The sequence below is a fragment of the Rhipicephalus microplus genome, chromosome 3 (genome assembly GCF_043290135.1).
Source record: "Rhipicephalus microplus isolate Deutch F79 chromosome 3, USDA_Rmic, whole genome shotgun sequence".
Lineage (NCBI taxonomy): Eukaryota > Metazoa > Arthropoda > Arachnida > Ixodida > Ixodidae > Rhipicephalus > Rhipicephalus microplus.
The window spans coordinates 20635772-20655224 of NC_134702.1; the positions used below are offsets into that span (position 1 = coordinate 20635772).

Genomic DNA, 19453 nt, shown 5'->3' on the forward strand with positions numbered 1-19453 from the left:
AAACACATAGGCAGAAATGGCCGACGCGCCATGCCGACGCACGTAGGGGGCGGCCATTTTGGATTGCCAATGGCAATAGAACGACCGTATTAATTTTTTTTTTTTTCGTACTCGATTCTAACGCGCATGCGATTTATGAACTCGCTTAACCGGAAAAAAGGTGCGCGTTAGATTCGAGTAATTACGGTACTACTATCTTACAAATTTTTCCTTTTTTAAGTTTAAAAGCTTGTTATGTCGGCCTGTATGCTCTAAGTATAGTATGTTTTAAACTAACATATTTTACTGGTTATCACTTGCATTCTACAGTAAGTGAAGTCCTGCTACTATTTAATGTTGCTTTGCTTTTTTTTTAACCAGAATGTATAATATTTGTGCTTGCCTTGTTTCAAACTAAAAGAAAAAAGATTGTAGGTTAGTTAGGTCATGACAAATATGCTCATTTTGCTCTATAATATGTGATGCATACATTTCCAAATCGATTTGAAGTTATTAAAACCAAATGTCTATTCGCTTCTAACTTAAAATTTGCTATTTACTCAAACGTAAATTTAAGTGCTCTGCTTGTGCGATAGAGCACCACATGTAAGTTGTTTTCATGTTTTAGTTATCTAAGCTTTTGTCTCGTCCTTTCTCTTCCGCTCCAGTTGTACCGGCTCCTGAAGAAGTGGAAACGGGTGTCTCCCGAAACTGCGCTTGAACTGCTGGACTGCAAATATGCGGACATGTTCGTCCGCAAGTATGCCGTCGAGTGGCTGGACGGCCTTTCGGACGAGCTGCTGTCCCAGTACCTTCTTCAGCTCGTGCAGGTCGGAAAGCTTGTAGCTCAGAGCGTGTTTTATATTTCAGCAAGGTTGTGCGCACACTTGGACCTCATTATATTGAAGTTGCATTATATTCATTATATTATAATATATTCATCATATAGTTCATTATATTCAGAAATTTTTCATGGAAGTATGCTCCTAACACTATATATTTTGCAAGATTTCGTGATTTAATTTGTTGTAACTCTTATTTTGTTACGTCTGGGTGTGTTATATCGAGGTGTGAGTGTATTTCTTTTGCAACTCTTGTAACTGTCAGCACAAACTATAAAGGGTTTTTAAACAGCCTCTGAAGACACATGGAATCAGCTCATTTTTTTCTCCTGATGTGTGCTGCGTGTTTGACACAAATTATGACACCAGCAGTCTGTTCATATGAAGTTATCAGGAAAAAGCTCTCGATTGGTTCGTATACAAGGGACACCAGTCATCACTATCTCCTACCCAGCTTTGCCATGCTGTCGACCGCCCATTCTGCCTTGTCTCGTATACTTTCTTTTTATGTGTGTTTTTTACTTCGCATGCGGTAATAACAGCATCCAGCCAAAGAGCACGAAAGCTTGGTGGGCTCTGCACTCGTTGGTGACATTGTCCACACCTTTTATGAAGAAATAAGAGGCAAGGAGGTGATTACACCAGTAGGAAGGGTAGTGAAGGAAAAAAAAAAAAGAAACACTGATACCTCATTATAACGATATTGTATAATAAATGAAAATAAGTTCGTTATATTCAAAAATTTGTTACAAAAGTAAATTCTTAACACAATATCTATTGTAAAACTATTCTTTATTTATTTCGTTGTAACCGATATTTTGGTATATCTGGGCTCGTTATATCGAAGTTTAATTGTAAGTCCCTGGTGTTTAACTCGAGTACTTTGGCGGGTCCTTTAAGACAAAATTGCATTCTTCGATGCTTGACGTCTGTTTTGCGCAAGTGAAGCTTTCCATGCTTCAGAGGTTCATGTCGTGAGCAGATCTTCACTGCTCAATTCACTAACAAACAGGGCTCCCATTGCAACAGTCGGTGTTGAAAAAAATTAGTGGACATTTCTGTTTTTGTGCTTCTGTCTGTTCAGCATGTAGTTGTTATGAAAATGTCTATAATAACACATTTAAACGTTTTCGTAATGTCTATTTTGAGAAAGTGCGAGTTGGGATGTCATTCAAGATCAACTTATCATTTTGTGGCATCTGTCTTTTTTACCTCCTATACTGTCACCTCATCAACTGACTTCACACTGTTATAACTTGATGCTAAAACAGGTAGTGAAAGGCTCTCCCAATCTTACTAGTCATAGCATGGTCGAAATGCTTATTTTGATCACTGCAGGTGCTGAAGTACGAGCCATACCTCGAAAATGACCTTGGCAAGTTTCTCATCAGGCGCTCCTTGCTTAACTACAACATTGGACACTTCTTCTTCTGGCATTTGAAGTGAGTCGCTTTTCTTAATAATTTTGTAATGGTAAATTCTACATTCCAGGATGTGCAGAGTATTGTTTGCTCAAATCTATTGTTTCATGTCCAGGCCCTCTCATTGTGCAGTGAAAATAAGTATGGTAGTATTGTCGTGTCACCCTCTCAAACTTCGTGTAGGCTTTGTTTACCAAAAAATCATTGAATAAGCTTAAAAAGGACCTCTCAAAATCTATGACATCACAGTTGTTTGATGTGGGAGTGTCAGCGGGACATTGCCTCCTATCATTTGCTGTATCATCATTGCTGGTTTACAAGTCTTTTTCTCATTGTCACAGTATGTATTTGGTATTTCAGAACCTTTATTTACCAACGAAACATATTCTACATACAGTAAAATCTCAGTAAAACAAACTCTACTTTAACAAACTTTTTAGGTTTACGAACTTTAAAAAAATCCCGCGCCGACTGCTAGTAGTTTCAATGTAAAATCATTTCGTAACTACATACTTCAGTATACCGAACTTTTCAGAATAATGAGTGCTAATTTAGTTCCACATTATATTAACAATGCCTCAGTACTACGAACCTATGTTCTGAAATTCATTGCGACCACCGGCAGACGACACAGAGAACGGATGCCTTGCATCTCTGAAGACGCGTGACGGTGTCGAGCGAAAAAAAAAAAAACGAAAGGGCGACTTTTCTTTCTTTTTATTGAAACGCGGACGCTGCAGGTGTACAAGGGTAGAGAGGAGGGGCGAGGGCAGCACGAGAGGGCAAGGTCAGCGAGGCAGAGGGCAGAGTGGGAGTTGCGGAGCAGGAAGCATGGGCACGGAAAACCTGAGACAGCGAGGGAGCATAACACAAAACTGAAACGCGAAAAATTTTCTGTTTTAGCTCTTTCTTTTCTTAGGAAAAGGCGATGACAGCGGCGACGCTTGGGGTTTTTCTTGTCTTTGTCACTTCTATATGGGATCTTGGAGGCCAAAGGGGTATAGGTGTTCTCTAAGGAAGCCTTGTCAATCGTGTTCATCTTTTCGGTGTTTACTTATCGTGTCTGCAAAGCAAGTTCGCGTTCACGCTAGCTACGGTGCTACTACAATGAGTTCATCTCTGCTTGCGACAAATAAGTGGAAGCTGTTTTCGCTAAGGAGAAAGTAGAGCATGTGGATGAGCTGGAGGCTTTCGTGCTGCAAAGTTTGTGCTGCACACGTCAGAAAAAAAAACAACAATAGGGGTGCATTTTTTGGTGTTCACTTGGGCATTCGTTTTTTATCGTGAAAAACGAGTTCAAGGAACCACCGTTGTCAAGGTAAGTCTTTTTGGTTAGTGGAAAATAAGTATTTATGGTCAACTTTTGGGCTTTCACTATAACCTTTCAAAATAACAAACAAATTACGACGGTCCCATGAAGTTCGCTATACCAAGATTTTACTGTATTAGTGTTCGTATTTTACACCCCTTTAAGGCTTAGTTAGTTCACAAAGACATTCTAGTGCTCTTCTGTGAGCTAGAGGGCATGAGTTACCAATCATGTAAACCATCTGTGATTGTGCAAACATGAAAAAAAAAAAACATGTGTACTCCGATTTAGGCACATGGTAAGGGAACTCTAGGTGATCAGAATATAATTATATACCCCCTTGCCCTTCTGTGGAGCCACTTATAGCCATAGTCACTTTGGGCCGTTGAACTACAATGGTCAATCCACCAATCTCGCAAATTGATCAGTCGTTTGTTTTGGTACAGGTCTGAAATGCATGACCCTTCAGTAGCGGTCCGGTTTGGCCTCTTGCTGGAAGGTTTCTGTCGAGGTATTGGCACCCACCTAAAGTCAGTGGTGCGCCAGGTCGGTGCACTGGAGAAGCTAACACAGCTCACCGACTCACTCAAGGAGAGGAAGGATGACACGCCTAAGGTCAGCCTTTATTTTTGTTAATTCCAGCCGCCAATAAATTATGAAGTGGCACAAATTTTTCATAGGGCAGGAAGGTGGTTATGGGGCGAGTGCTAATTGCAGCTGGATTTCATTGAAAGTAACATTGTAAGAACAAGGCTGGTGTGAAGACCACACTGCGTCGCAACATCTTCAGAACATGCCATAAAAACAAATTCCAACAGTCTGATCTTTCTGTAGGCATATTTGTAACCTGGCTGCCTGGAAAATTCTGCTATATTCTGACACTGCATATGTCTGAATTGAGTTTTTTCAAGCATCTCAAACATATGAAACAAAATAAAGAAAAAAAGTGCTCTCAACACCAACATTCAGTTTTTGGCAGCACAGCTGCCCCTTCATATTCCCCCCTGTGTACCCTCCAGCAGAGATTTGGGATACAATGCAGTGCAACATTAAAGACATTTCGTGACAACTTAAGATGTTGCTGGTTCTTTTCAAAGCATGTGTTACATACGGTACTTTCTTTATCATTTCCAATCTGCAGGAACGGCTCAAGTATCTCATAGAGCAGTTTTCCAAACCAGACTTTTTAGAAGCTTTGCAGCATTTTCCGTCGCCCCTGAACAACAGCTGCATTCTAGGTGATTTGATGTGAGTACGTTTCCCGAACTTGCACGTAAAGTTCCAAGCATCTTTCTTTCATTGATGAGAACCATGTGCAATAATATGTCTTACCTCTTTAAATCCCGTGTTATGTCCGAGCTTGCCACAATAGCTGCACACCTGTCGGTGATCGTGACAAATGAAGCATCTCTGACTCCTGCATCTCATTGCTGACTGTGATTATAGAAGAGGGGCAAGGTTCTCTTGTAGCTTTGCACACATTTGCAGATTTTATTTGTAGTTGTTGCAAATTCACTCGATCAGGAACGTAAAAATGCTTGTGGACTAGGATATTGGTTTCTATTGAGTAGAAGATAAGGATAGCATATCAATTGTAGGAATGGAATATGTAAGCTGTAACATTTAAAAACTGGTGCACTCATTCTCAGGTTTTGTTCGCACTAGTTATAAATGCAGGCTTGGAAATAGTTCCAAATGGCAGAACAACCATTGCAGTGAAAGATGTAAGGTGTCACACATAGAGACTAGAATACAGTGGTCTGTGCATTAGAGGTTAGCTGGTGTTCTGGTCAACAGTACACTCGTGGAATGGAACTTACTTGCGTGTACATGGAAAGCATGCATTGAATAATTGGTGGTGCTCAAGAAATGCAGAATCGGTGCCTATAGTGAACAGTTTGACTTGATTCTATTTTTTGTTGCATCCTGATGAGCCACTGTTATGGCTCGGCGATTACTGCGTTTGGCTACTGACCCAAAAAATGGGCGTTCGGTCTTGGCCATAGTGGTCACATTTCAGCGGAAGTGAAATGCTCAAGGCTTATGTACTGTATGATACCAGTAATCCTTAAAAAAACCTCAAGTGGTTGAAACGATCTGTGGCAATTGACTCCAGTATATATTTGATTATAAGTTGACGTTTCTTTTTTTTTTTTTTTTCGTAAAATGGCTTTTCAAAGTTTGGGGGTTGACCTGAAGTCTATCTATATGCGAGATCGTAAAGTCGACTTGGTCTCATAACATCGAGTTTTCTGAGTGGTCCGACGACCGGCTGTTCTTCTCAGATTCACTGCTATTCGACGCATCAATAACATCAGCCGCAGAGGCAACGGAGTCAATGGAACTGCCGTCTCCAAACGTGCGCACGCCGCTTTCGGAGCCGGACACTTTTATGATCTGCCACGTCAATAGTGAAACTACGGTACAGCTATGGTGGCTAGACAAGGAGGTGTCGGCAATGGTGCATCAGAGACACAGCATTTTTTACTGACGGGCCGCCGACGGCATCATGGCTTCAGTGGTAGTGCCCCCGCATCAGCGCATCTGTTGGGCGAAATCGGCAACAACACTGGCGCTCGCTGCATACGGGTATGACAGTGCAATTAGCTTGCGATGCAACATATGTTTATCTGTTGCGAAAAACCCAACATGCATCTCTCGCTCGCAAAAAAATGTGACGTTTACCGTTCGCAAAAGACGTGGCACGCGTTTCTCGTATTAGTGGACAGTGTGCCCTAACAGCGCTTTCTGACTAGGCGATTCAAAAATTCAGATTTTTCGCAAAGCACCACGGGCATTCCATGGAAAGGATGGCAGCGCCGTGTGGGCTGGCAGCACTTCACGGGGAACTCAACCAAATAACTAGTCACATGTGCCTCATGCATGCAAGCGCAAGCATGTTCATGACCTTTTGCCCTCATGCGTGTTCACAATATCTGCCTTTATCTCCCTTGCGAACAGTCATGTGTGCGATTTACGAAGCTGCTCAACAGACACCAAACTGCCATTGCTACACTGGTAACAGTACAGCACTGCTTTCATGCGGCAAGGGATCCTCTTCGCAGAGTTGGAAAGCAAGGTTGAAGCAAAGCGGAAGTTCGATGTGTGGGAAAAGTACGTGAGGGAATGGAGAAAACAAAGAACCAAGATCTTCGCGTGCACTACGACGCGCCGTTTCTTTTGCGCACAGAAGTCTTGACTATACCTTGCCATTGAGCAGGTGGTTCGAGATTGGGTTCACGGCCAGAGAAGTAAAAGCCTGATGATATTATGATGATATTGAAGCAAAAGCACAAAAGCATGTACTGTCGCAAAGGGTATGTGCACTTGCTAACGGAGTTCAAACCGAGCTCTTTGAGTGAAGTGGCTCAATGGGTTAATGATTCTTGGTATGAACTGCCAATCGACATGGTCTGCACGGCGTTTTTAACGTGCGGCATTTCAGTACCACCAGCACCCCTTTCGACGGCGAGCAGCAGCAGTGGCTCACACAGTGGCAATGACTGTGAGTGCTGCATCCTTCTCTCAAGCGAGGAGGAGTCGTAAGGGATGTTTCACGGTCAAATGAATTATTTGCATCACTCCCTCTTCTGAAAGACTTACTGGTCTGCAATGACAGCAGCACATGATTGTGTTCGGAGTCAACTTTTTTAAAGGGGTTGCAAGTTGGGTTTTCGACTTTTAATGGTAGTCTACTTATTATTGGTAATATACAGTATATCATGCCTCACAGCTTGAGTCGCTTTGGGATGTGAAACCCCAAAAACCAGCCAAAACGGTTATGTAATTGAAACTGAAACGAATGTTTAAAGCAAATTATTGATGCAATAACTGTTTCTGTTTACACGTTTCTACCTGGAATGGTGTTTCCTTTGTTGTTATAATGTAGTTGTGTCAGTGTTCCGCATCTTCAAAGTAATTCATGCACGCTACTGTCTTCATGCAGTGTAAACGAGTGCAGAATACTCGACTCTGCCAAGAAACCCCTGTGGTTGCTGTGGAAAAACCCTGACCACCTGGCAGAGCAAATTTTAGACCACCACGAGATCATTTTCAAGAATGGCGATGGTGAGGTTTTCACAAAGATCGACTCCAACTAAATTAAATTCGGCCTCAGGTTCACCTGACACCCCTTCTTTATTTTTTAACTTGGTGTCCTTTTCTGCCACTTTTGACAGACCTGCGGCAAGACATGCTGACGTTGCAAGTCATTCGCATTATGGACAGCATCTGGCAGAAGGAGGGACTTGACCTCAGGTTTGTTGAACCACCATTAACTCTTTTTTTACTTGTCAAAGGAAGATGAAGTTATTCACCTGTTTATCCTGAATGTTTTTGTATATTTAGTGTCTAAAAATGACTGCACTTTCTTTACATTTGCTACGATGTGTATGTGTCGGTGTTATGGTATAGAGGATGGGTACTCAATCTTTCAAGCTGGAGTACATTATAAAACTGTAGTACAGTAATACAGTTGACGTCTGACTTCTCAGACCCTCAAGGGGCCACGAAAATGTCCAGAAAACTGGACAGTCCAAAAAATCTAATGCACTTAAAATGCACCTTTTTTACAGGCATTTTTGCTCGTGGAGAGCGTAACGGCAGGAGTAAAAGATTCTCATTGCAATCTAGCGAATGCATTGTTTAAGTGGCTCTGAAAAAATTAATTTATGAAAAAGAAAATGAAAAGATTCGAGATGACCGGTACTACCTTGTTGCTCAACACTTTGGCCCAAAAAAGTCGCTTACTTTCTTTTGTACAGCAGTCCGCTTGCCCGCGATGATGTCTGCCTCAATTCCAGCTAACGTCATGCTGTCGCTGCACACCGATGACGGTGTCATGAGTGCTTGCGTCAACTTCGAGCTCGTTGGTTGCGTAGGCGCTGCCTCTTCGATCTCGGTGTCAGGGTCTTCAGAATCCTCCGTACCTTGACAAATAATTTCGTCTTCAATCAATTCCACACACAATTCAAGGTCTTTGTCAGCGTCGGCAAAGTCCTCAAAAGTTATGCCGGCTGGAATCGAAGCAACACCAGCGCGCAGATCGTTGCAGGCAACGTCCACGGACGAATGTACGTCACACTTGGTGAATTCGCTTGATGAAACGCGCAGCACTTAAGTGCTAGAAACTCGGTGGATGCTCAAGATTAAGAAACATGAACGCTGAAGATAGTGTCGTGCTGCGCCCTAGCGAAAGGCCATGCGCGTCCGGGCCGGCCGCAGGAGCTGAGAAAGGGACTGAGCCGCTTCCGATGCGCGCGAGATAACGTTCATCCTTTATTCCATGCAGCCAGCATACATATATAGCAGAAACTCATGTGACCAATGACGTCACGTACAAACGACACTTTACAATCGCGGGCGACAGCGCCAGATAACGTGGACACTTGATGCGCCTGGGCGCTATCACCACATCCCCCCTTCTTTAACAATACGCTGACAGTTGCAACAAACTTCGCAGCACTGCCAGCGAAAGAACACTTTGCAGAAACAAAAAATGCGCAAGAACAATACAGTCAATTACTGAACCCGTAGCGGTCCGGCCGTCGAACAAGACGACCAGATCGCGTTCGGTATTCAGGAAGGTCAGTTCCCGGCAAGGAAGGGCTAGATAGATCGTCAGGCGCCATGCTGTCTGTAACGCGATTAGAATGCTGTTCCGTTTCTACCCGACTATCATCTGCCTGAGGAAAATTATCGCTACCTCCCTCATCCTCACCTTCTTTTGGCTGTGAAACAAAGCGTACCAAGGATTTCCTGTTTCTTTCTAGAACTACACCAGTGGAAGTTCTAACCGCATACGACCTCGGCCGCTCAGCAAGTCGCAAGACTCGCGCTTTTGCTTTGCAGTCCGTCACCCAGACTTCCGCGCCCGGTTCGAGTGCTTGCAACGAAGTAGCCCTATGACGAAGGTTGAAGTTCCTACGCTGTCGCTGTCGGGCGGTCGTATCATGGCTTCTGAACTTTCTCAGGTTCACCGTCTGAGGCAGAAGGCTTGTGGGATGGACAGGCACCGTTGTGCGTAGCCGCCAGCCCATTAGAAGTTCTGCAGGGCTTTTCCCAAGTGGCCCCGGAGTGTCCCAGTACGCTAGGAGAGAAAGATATGGGTCCTTCGCTTTTGTAATGAGGCTTTTGATTGTCTGGACCATCCTCTCTACTTCACCATTTGCCTGGGGGTACCTTGGGCTAGACGTCACAGCGCGAAACCCGTAGTTGCGAGCGAACAACTTGTATTCCTGCGACACGAATTGCGCTCCGTTATCAGACATAACAACTTCTGGTATGCCATGTCTTGCAAAGAAACTATTAAGGTGCGTAATGACAGTGGCACTCGTAGATGATAACAAAGCAATCTCTGGGTACCTAGAAAAATAATCTACGACTACCAAATACCATTTTCCTTGAACATGGCAGAGATCAGCTCCTAGTTTTTGCCAAGGACGCTGTGGAGTGGTTGTCGGGATCATTGGTTCTGGCTTTTGGTGTCTGTGCTCGGCGCATACGTGGCAATCGGTAACCAAAGCTTTCAGCTGATAACTCAACCCTGGCCACCATACCGACTCTTTGGCTCGAGCTCTGCATTTTTCGATTCCCAGATGACTCTCGTGCAAGCGTATCAAGACCTCTGCTCGCAATTTTCGAGGAATGACCAACCTCATACCTTTAAGTAGCACGCCTTCAGCAACTGTAAGCGTGGCTCTTTCCTGCCAATATGGACGCAAGACCATCGGAAGAGATGAAAATTTTGGCCACCCTTTCCGGCTGAATTTTACGAGTGCTTGACAAACTTCGTCAGCGGCTTGTTCTGCTTTCACTCTCTCGAAGAGGCTGGCCTCGACCGCATTTGACAAGCATCCTGAAACGTGCTTGCTGACGTCACTAACAGACAGTGCATTATCAGTTTCTTTTCCCCGAAGTGGGGCCCTCGACAACACATCTGCAGTAACTAAGCTCTTGCCCGGGATATGCACAACTTCATAGCTGAACCGCATGAGCCTCATGCGAAAACGCTGAATGCGAGATGGTAAAACATCTAAAGGAGATTTTCCCAGCAAGGTTACAAGAGGTTTGTGGTCGGTTTCACACACAATTTCAAGACCTTTGATGTACCCTTCGAATCGTTCTACCGCCCACGTCATTGCTAGTGCTTCTTTTTCAATCTGGGAATATCTGGTTTCGGCAGGCGTCAACGATCGCGATGCAAAGGCAACGGGTCGTTTTTTGTTGTTTGGTTGAACTTGCATCAGTACCGCCCCCAAACCGAATGATGACGCATCGGCGGAAAGAATCGTAGGGTACTTTGCATCATAGTTAGCCATGACGCGCGCCGAACCGATAACGTCTTTAACGTATGACAGCGCTTGCTCTTGGGCTGGTCCCCATGTTCATTCAGAACTCTTCAAAAGCAAGTGACGTAACGGCGCCGTTTTTGAAGCCAAATCTGGTATGAATCTTGCCAGATGATTAGTCATACCGAGCAGCCGTCGAACGTCAGACACGTTATTTGGCGTCGGCAGTTCTTTGATGGCCCGGACCTTTTCAGGGTCCGGCCTGATTCCATCTCGACTTAGAACACAACTAAGAAACTTTATCTCGGTTACTCCAAAACAACACTTTTCTTTGTTTAGCGTAACACCAGCACTCATGAGACGGTCTAAAGTAAGACGCAGACGCTCATCATGTTGAGCTTTGTCGCAGCCATAAATGAGCACATCATCCATCATGTTTACCACGCCTGGGATTCCTTCCAGAATCTGCGACATTTTCTTTTGAAAAAACTCAGGTGCTGACGTTATTCCAAACGGTAGCCTCTGAAAACAGTATCGCCCAAATGGCGTAATGAAGGTAGTTAACAATTGGCTTTCCGGCGACAACTTGATCTGATAAAATCCAGAATTGGCGTCCAGCTTCGAAAAAACCGATGCCCCACTTAACAGACCAAGGCTATCTTCAACCATTGGCATAACATAGCGCTCGCGAAGTACACTTTTATTTAGTTGCGTCAAGTCAACGCAAATACGAACGTCTCCAGAAGGTTTGAGTACTGGTACAATACCTGCGCACCATTCTGTTGGTTTGTCTACTTTGCGGATTACGTCATCTCGCTCCATACACACGAGCTCCTGCTTCACTCGGTCCCGCAGGGGTAAGGCAATGCGACGCGCAACCGGAATAGCAAAGGGTACCAAGTTCGGCTTCAGTCTGATATTGTATTCCCCTTTCATAGCTCCCAGACTACCGAAAAGCTGAGGGTAGGAAGCTTCGATGGCTGTTGCGCCACTGATCGAGTCAGCGAACTTAATCAACTCAAGGGCTTCGAGCGCTGGGAGACCCAAAAGTATCGAGCGTAAAGGCGAGACTACGTACACAGTTTGTCGGACAATGCGTTGTCTCCACTGTATAGTGGCAAGAAATTTTCCGAGAACATGCAGTGGCTCATTCGCAGGGCCTGTTAAGTTATGTCGCACTTGTCTAATTTGGTAGGCAATCCCGGAAATGTTGAGGGTACAACGGACACTTCTGCACCCGAGTCAAGTTTAGCGAACACTGGAGTGCCGTTAATGATAACTTGAGCATACCGAGAATTGGAGTGCTCCCCATTTACCGCGCCTACGAAATACGCCCCTTTTTCCATATGGAGAGAAGAAAGCTGTACCTCCTTTCGCTCGCCTGCGGCCTTTTTCTGACACACCACTGCAAAATGTCCGGAACAACCGCAGTAGTTGCATTTCGCAGCTCGTGCCGGGCAGGAGGTCATCGAGTGCTCTCCTTGACCGCAGTTGGGGCATGAACTGGATGTGAGAGGTCGGTAGGACTGGGGTCTAGTGCGTTGACCTTGTGTGACCGGTGCACTGGTCCTTGACGAGGTGCCGGAACACTGTCCGGAAGAATTCTTTCGGAGCTGCCGTTCTTTGTTGGCCGCGTCCAGGTTGCTGGCTGGCGCTGCCGAAGGTTCGTCGCTGGTTTCTCGCAGCTGTTGCTGCTGTCGTTGGACGGTCTCCTTCAAGCGAGCTTTTGCCAAAGCGCTGGCGAGTGTAAGATTTGCGTCCATTTGCAGAGACTCCGAGAGCTTGGCATCACTGAGGCCGACTACAAACCGGTCACGGATCATGCGTTCCTTTTCCTTGTAGTCGCACCGGTCCGCCAGTGTGTGCAACGCGGTGATGAATTGGTCGACTGACTCGCCTGGTTGTTGTATGCGTCGGTGAAAACATGCGCTCTCGTAAACGAGGTTCCGTGCGGCCACGAAGTGATCGTCGAACTCTTTTCTGACGACTTCATACTGCTTCTGCTGTTGTTCAGATAGTGTGAAGGTCGAAAAGATCTCTCTCGCTTGCCTGCCCATTGTGTAGAGTAGAGTCCGAACTTGCGCTTCTTCACTTCGCTCATTTAAGCCAGAGGCAAAGCGGTAGTCGTCGAATAGTTGGATCCAGGAAGGCCGTTCGGGCGTTCGGTCGAAGTCAAACGCTGGCGGAGCTGGAACCGCGAACATGCCGTGAACTGGCTTGACTTCTTTGTCTTCTGACATGGCGCCACTGACGAAGACTGGTGCAACGCCCCTCGAATATCAGAAGAATCCCACTTCTGACACCATGTCGTGTTGCGCCCTAGCGAAAGGCCGTGCGCGTCCGGGCCGGCCGCAGGAGCTGAGAAAGGGACTGAGCCGCTTCCGATGCGCGCGAGATAACGTCCATCTTTTATTCCATGCAATCAGCATACATATATAGCAGACACTCATGTGACCAATGACGTCACGTACAAACGACACTTTACAATTGCGGGCGACAGCGCCAGATAACGCGGACACTTGACGCGCCTGGGCGCTATCACCACAGATAGAATGCCACAACACACAATCCACCGCAGAGCTGACAGAACGACATGTGAACAAACACAGTGAGGTTCAACTACAGGTTTGACTAAGCTACGGCTGGTAACGAACTGGCGGGTGCTAAATTGCAGCAATTGCGGTTTTGAAGGTATGGCAGCTGCGGCACGGTACTGCTGGTCACACCTGCGTTGAGAGTATGGTGAGTTTGAGAATACTAAAACAACCAAAATGGCGGCGTTGACGGTGACTTCGAGTTTATGATTGGTGGTAAAAAGGAAAATTAGATAACAAAGGCTATAAGGGTTCGAAATTTTAAACTTTTTAATACATTGACTCTATCGGGAACTTGACGGTGCCACAGATAAGTATGGTAAATCAGGCATGTCCGGAATTTAGGGCGTGCGAAAATTGGATGTGGACTGTATTCAATGTGTTATAGTGTATGGTTTTCTCATACAAGTCAATAATATCACTTGGAACATGTAAATACCTTTATTATACGCACTGTTCATTACTAACATATACCTGTTACAAGCTTATATTAGCATTAAATATTATATATTTACTTTGTTAGAGTATTCAATTCTTCTTTGCACGCATGTTCATTTTTCACATGCCTCACTTTTAGTAGCGCACTCCTTGAGAATGGTACGAGGCTAAACGCTCAACAGCAGAAATTTTCATTTGTGATCTACTATAAATTAAACAATAGGATCTACTATAAACGAAACAATAGTACATGTTCCAGGCAGGATGAAGCCTTAGATTTAGCCAAAAATTGTTAGCAAAAACACCAATGTATAGGCTGGCTACTTAGGTCTTACTTATTTAACTTTTACTCGCATGGCAACAACTCAAGAACTTGTATTTGTTGGGTAACTTACGGAGAACCGTGAAAATACGTGATAATTGTGTTCCATGATGCATTGATAACACTTTGATTCTACGCACAGGATGATGCCGTACGCGTGCTTGTCGACAGGCAAGCATGTCGGCATGATAGAGGTGGTGCGCAACGCCAAGACGGTCATGAACATTCAGAAGAAAGGGGGCCGCATGGCCGCTTTCCAAGTAGACTCAACGCAACTCCACAAGTGGATCAGGGACAAAAACAAAGGGGATCGGTGAGTGCATGTTGCCAATGCTTCGTGCCCAACCTGCCTTTGTGAGCTCAGCTGTCTCGCAACCGTCTCGCAGCTTGCATCAAGCCTCCAAGGTTTCAACAGCCCCAGTTCAGCCCTTACTGCTGTGTCATTTCATCTGCTGATGCAGCCTGCTAATGTCTAGTGAAAATTAGTGTAGGCACAGCAGCTAAGGTTACACCACTGCAATCATCATTATTATCATTCTCATCATTTGGTTAGCCTGTATAACTTTAAACTCACTGCACGTGTCGTTGCACTTCTGCCATCCATGTTTCTGTTGCTTAGCATCTTGCTTAATGATGTCTGACCAACTTGTTCAACAACATGCATTATCAACCTACATGCGCAAGCTGTAGCTTTCAGTAGCATTGGTACCGATGTTGCCATTGACGACTCTCATTTGCTCATCTCTTATATGCACTCGTTACTGTCAATAGGCCTTAAATTCAGTTTTCAACACAACACTAAAGGTCTGGGGAAAAATGGTGTTTTGCATCTTTTTGTGTGTTTATCTTGGAATAAAAATCCAAATAGGTAGAAGTTCAGGAAATAATGGAGGCTTAAAAAGTTGGATCCTTTTGAACCCGGGGGGTTGCCGGTGCCAGAGTTTCAACATCTGGTCTTGTCATGTTGCTGCACCCTGTGACAAAAACATTTGTCAAAACATTGCCTCACACCTCGTGTTCGAGAATATTCACGTCTAGGCAGTGGCTATTTAAAAATAGTGGCACACCAGAGGAGTGCTAATGGCAGAGCTGCCTCAAGAATAATAGTCAATTCTTTGCTTAGTTTCAACAGCAGCATTTCTGAGGAGTTTGACCTCGTCTCTGAAAGAGAGTTTGAATTCGTCAGTATCAGATTGGTGTGGACAGTGATGCCACGTCAAGCCATCTTCATGTAAAGTTGCATTCGATAGCTTTTTGCTGGAAAGCAGTAATCGAGACAAAAAATGCCCTTTAAGGCCACGCAGACTTCTGACCTTCACGCAAGGCATTGTATATATTTCTTTGAAAAACGTGCCAACAATGTTTTCTCTTGTTCTTTTTTTCTCTGCTCCGATTCTCAGGTACAAGCAGGCAATCGAGACTTTCACTTTGTCGTGTGCCGGCTACTGTGTGGCCACCTTCATCCTTGGAATTGGGGACAGAAACCCGGACAATATCATGGTCAATGAAGAAGGCCAGGTGACTTAATTGCTCTTCCCCTAAGTTCTCGCCTGTCCTTGTAAAAAGAGAAGGACGATGTTTTCTCCAAAATATGCCTCCACCCTGTTGAATGCGAGTGCTAGTTCATGTACAAGTGGTTGAGCCAATATTTACCCATCAATTAACATATTTCATTAGTATGAGTTATGAATTATGATCTTTCATTAGTATTTTCAGTATGAAAACATCACAGTAAGAGGCTTATGATCATAAGTAAATCTTGCCTCGGCATTGTTGTTTTCTCCATGCAGCGTCCATTTACTTATGTGAGGTGAAAAAAAGCTGCTGTATAATTTTTTGAAACTGACAGAGTACCATAATAAAAAAAAGTGTAAGGAATTTACTCTCTTTTTTTTTAAATAATTGGAATGTGCCAATAGTAAGAAGATGGGAAGTGAAAGTAGACAAAACAATGCATAACAGGTGATAGGCAAACCCCAACTTTCTAAATTACATGGAAATTCAAACAATACGGGAGTTCAGTAGAAACAATGGAGCATCTAGCAATGAAAAATTGTTCAACAGGGAATGTCTCTTCAGCACATCTAAACATTTCAACAAAAGGACCTGTCTTCTTCACGGAAGCAGTTGCATTCCTTAGCAGCATTTTTCAGGAGTGCTGCTATGGAAGGGAGCTGCCTCGACAGATACAAGTGGCCTTGCTGACATGTTGGCTTCAGCGACCTTAACGGTTGAATGAGTTCTTAACACTACATATGTGACACTTTTGCGTCATATCCAGCACATTCAGCATATTTTTCAACCCCAAAGCAAACCTTCATGCGTTATTGGTGGCAATTTCTTGAAAAATGAGCCATCTGTACATTTTTCGAGCCAATCTCTCTACAGCTTGCCCGACAAGCTACTGTCTACAAAGGTTGCAGGTTCGGTCCCTGCCAGCAAAGTTGTCTTTTTGTCAACTTGAATCTCTGCTTTTTCATGGTGCACACATTTACTATAATACAGTTAACAATCTACTAGTAATGTCTATATAGCGTCCTTAATCTTCTGTTGGTTTTTGTTAACATTGCGCCTAATTGAGAAAAATTAGCCCATAAATTTTCTTTGTACCATTCATTCTACAAAAGTAGTGATATGATTGCCTTCTGGCTTGCATTCTGCGCATGTAGATCTTCCACATTGACTTCGGCCACTTTCTCGGCCACTTCAAGAAAAAGTTCGGCATCAACCGTGAGCGTGTGCCCTTTGTGCTGACGGAGGACTTTCTGCACGTCATTGCAAGGGGTCAAGAGAACCCGCGGAAGAGCAAGGAATTTCAAAGGTGGGCTGCTGCTGATGGATGCCATTTTCTGACAGTCTTTAGGACCAAACGAAATACATAGAGCAATAGTAAACCAATGCTCTTAGTGCTTTGTGTGTGTTTAATATATTTGATATTACTATAATAATTGTTCAATCTGGTAGTCATTACATTTATTGATCTTTAATGAACTGAGGGACCTTCGTCTTTATATATACAGTTGTGTCTCCATAATTCGAAGTAGCCTAATTGGAGTTTTTGGTGAATTAGAAGTCAACAAGTGTTCCTGTCTATTTTTCATGCCACCTGATAGGAAAAAATGCTCGACAATTCGAAGGTAGTAGCCCGTAATGTTATTGATTAAATGTTTTTCAGGCGAAAGGCTCAAGGCGACGAATTTTTCATTTTCCAAGACAGCTGTCGGACCACACTATTGTAGCCATCGCCACTGCTTGCAGCACCACGTTTCATGAAACGGCTTCTTGTTTACTCAACGCCGGGGCATCTCATTGATCACATCGGCTAACTAGGTCTTTCGTTGTGATGTGTCGTGTGCTTCAGCAGCGCACTGGGTTGAAGCCCGGTTGAAGTTAGAAAAGCGAGACTGGACACTGGCAGAAAATAATGCTCAAACACGCACAGAGCACTGTGTGTGTGTTTGCGTGTTCCGCTCTGTCTGCATCCAGTTGTGCTGTTCAAACATAGCATGAGAAACCAACCAGCCTGCCAACACACTGTGGATTGATTCTGCACGTGTTTTCTCAGCTGATTTTGAGTGTTGTGGTGGTGACGTTTGATAATGGCAACTCGCAGCATGTACCAAATGCTTGACCTGGCGACGAAAGTTGAAAGTCTTGAAAGAAGTTGACAAGGGAGACACCACCAAACAACATATTGGACGAAAGTACGGCATTAAGCCCAACTCACTCACGAATTTCATCAAGTGCAAACAGGTAAACTTGACGATGGTAGTTCTGGGGTCGTTCTTAGTGACTGTAACGTTGTGGTTCTTGTTTTGCACAACGTGCAGGTTCGACTTAGAAGGTCCGAGGAGCCACCTCAGGACACTTCACGAAGGACGAGTCCGTTTGATGCAAACATTTAATAACAATTGCTTGAGAACACTTAACCCAAATATAACTGGTCCTACTCCTCAGATATAGTTACAAAGAAATCTTCATGCTATAAGTTAGTCACTCATCATCAAGTACTACCACTCAGTCCCTGCAGAGAGTTGGTCACGGAGAGTTGCGAAGGAGCGGGTTCTCACCCACGTCGTTGAGTGGAAGCCTTGCACGAAGCATGGGAGTTGATGTCATCGCCGTAGTTGGCGTCGGCGTTGGGCAGCTACACGAACCGTAGGAGAAGCAGCCTTCCTAGGCTGCCGGTGGACGCTGCACAAGCTGAAGCGGCATTTTACGCACTGGTCTCGAGGCAGAGAGTGGGCCGGACAGGTTCGCCTGAGCTCAAGCCCGAAGATCGACAGCTCAGACCTGTCCACTGGAACGTCAGCGCAGCCTGGTAGTCCTGAAGCCCCTCAGGTCACCGGGCGATAGAGGTAGGAGCCTTGGCTTGGGTCCGTAACCCGACCGCCCTGATGCGTGGCTCGTCTACCTCTGGCCACCGCTGGGACTCTTCTTTTTCTTCTCTGTCTCGTGCGTGCTTCAAACAATCGCTGCGTTAAACTGGCGCTTCAGTCATTTATCGTTTGTTGGGTCACATTCGTGCCAGCTTCTTCCTCGTTGCCGAGTTTCAACTTGGTTCACGATGGGCACTTCAAATTCCACTCGCTCAGTCTGTTTCAAGTTCTGCGCACTCCATCACAGAGGACCCCCTTTCATCTAAGGTATTTTTTGTTCCGAAAAAAAAAAAACTGCTGCAAAGTGCTCGTTTTGCACCACATCACAGATTCACTATATATGTCCCCCACACAGTCTACTAAATTGTGCAAAGGTCCACATTCACTAACCACTAAATACACATAGTCCAAATTTTCACACTTCCGAACTCCAGATGCACCCAATTGGACTTGAAAGTTATGAAACCCAGTATCAACCTGGTGCACACATGACTATTTCATACATATATACACTGTCATGCAAAACTGCATGCCATGTCACCCTTCATATTGCATGTGAGTTAATAATCGCAACTATATACAAAAGATACCCTTCCGTGGTCCGCACTCAAGATCAAAAAGAGCCGCCGGTAATTTCGTGTTGACGCTCAAGTTATAGCGTCCCACACAAGACAGGCGGAACAGCCCTGATCACCTGGATGGAGGCAAGAATGGACTGACCATGAAAGAACCTCCGACAATAGGCTCACCTGTATCTACGACTATGAAAAATCAGGTGCTCAGCCATCCAATTACTAGCGTCAATTCAGGATTCTCTGCCATCCTGTTGGACGCGTTGCCTCAAAACACGCCAGTACCATAGTGTCTTAATGATTGAGTT

At 44.6% G+C, this 19453-nt stretch overlaps 2 protein-coding genes across 7 annotated transcripts in view; one reads left to right on the forward strand and one right to left on the reverse strand.

Annotated features, from left to right (window-relative positions):
• The window catches only part of LOC119180957 (phosphatidylinositol 4,5-bisphosphate 3-kinase catalytic subunit alpha isoform-like), a 46789-nt gene that overhangs the window by 19405 nt on the left and 7931 nt on the right, over positions 1 to 19453 (forward strand). For all 6 annotated transcript variants that reach the window (XR_012894198.1, XM_075889030.1, XM_075889032.1 and 3 more), the window contains exons 10-18: positions 648 to 809; positions 2160 to 2263; positions 3998 to 4166; positions 4693 to 4799; positions 7498 to 7619; positions 7730 to 7808; positions 14337 to 14507; positions 15595 to 15712; positions 16864 to 17015. Coding sequence is in view for 5 of the 6 variants with exons in the window: in XM_075889030.1 (XP_075745145.1) it covers positions 648 to 809; positions 2160 to 2263; positions 3998 to 4166; positions 4693 to 4799; positions 7498 to 7619; positions 7730 to 7808; positions 14337 to 14507; positions 15595 to 15712; positions 16864 to 17015 (1184 nt within the window). In the remaining variant the exon portion in view is untranslated. The remainder of the gene's footprint in view (positions 1 to 647; positions 810 to 2159; positions 2264 to 3997; positions 4167 to 4692; positions 4800 to 7497; positions 7620 to 7729; positions 7809 to 14336; positions 14508 to 15594; positions 15713 to 16863; positions 17016 to 19453) is intronic.
• Positions 8271 to 13212, reverse strand: LOC142802624 (uncharacterized). The gene is made up of 2 exons (XM_075887607.1): positions 12222 to 13212; positions 8271 to 8566 (listed from the first exon to the last, which is right to left on the reverse strand). The coding sequence occupies exons 1-2, from the start codon at positions 13078 to 13080 to the stop codon at positions 8271 to 8273; spliced, it is 1155 nt and encodes a 384-aa protein (XP_075743722.1). The 5' UTR covers positions 13081 to 13212.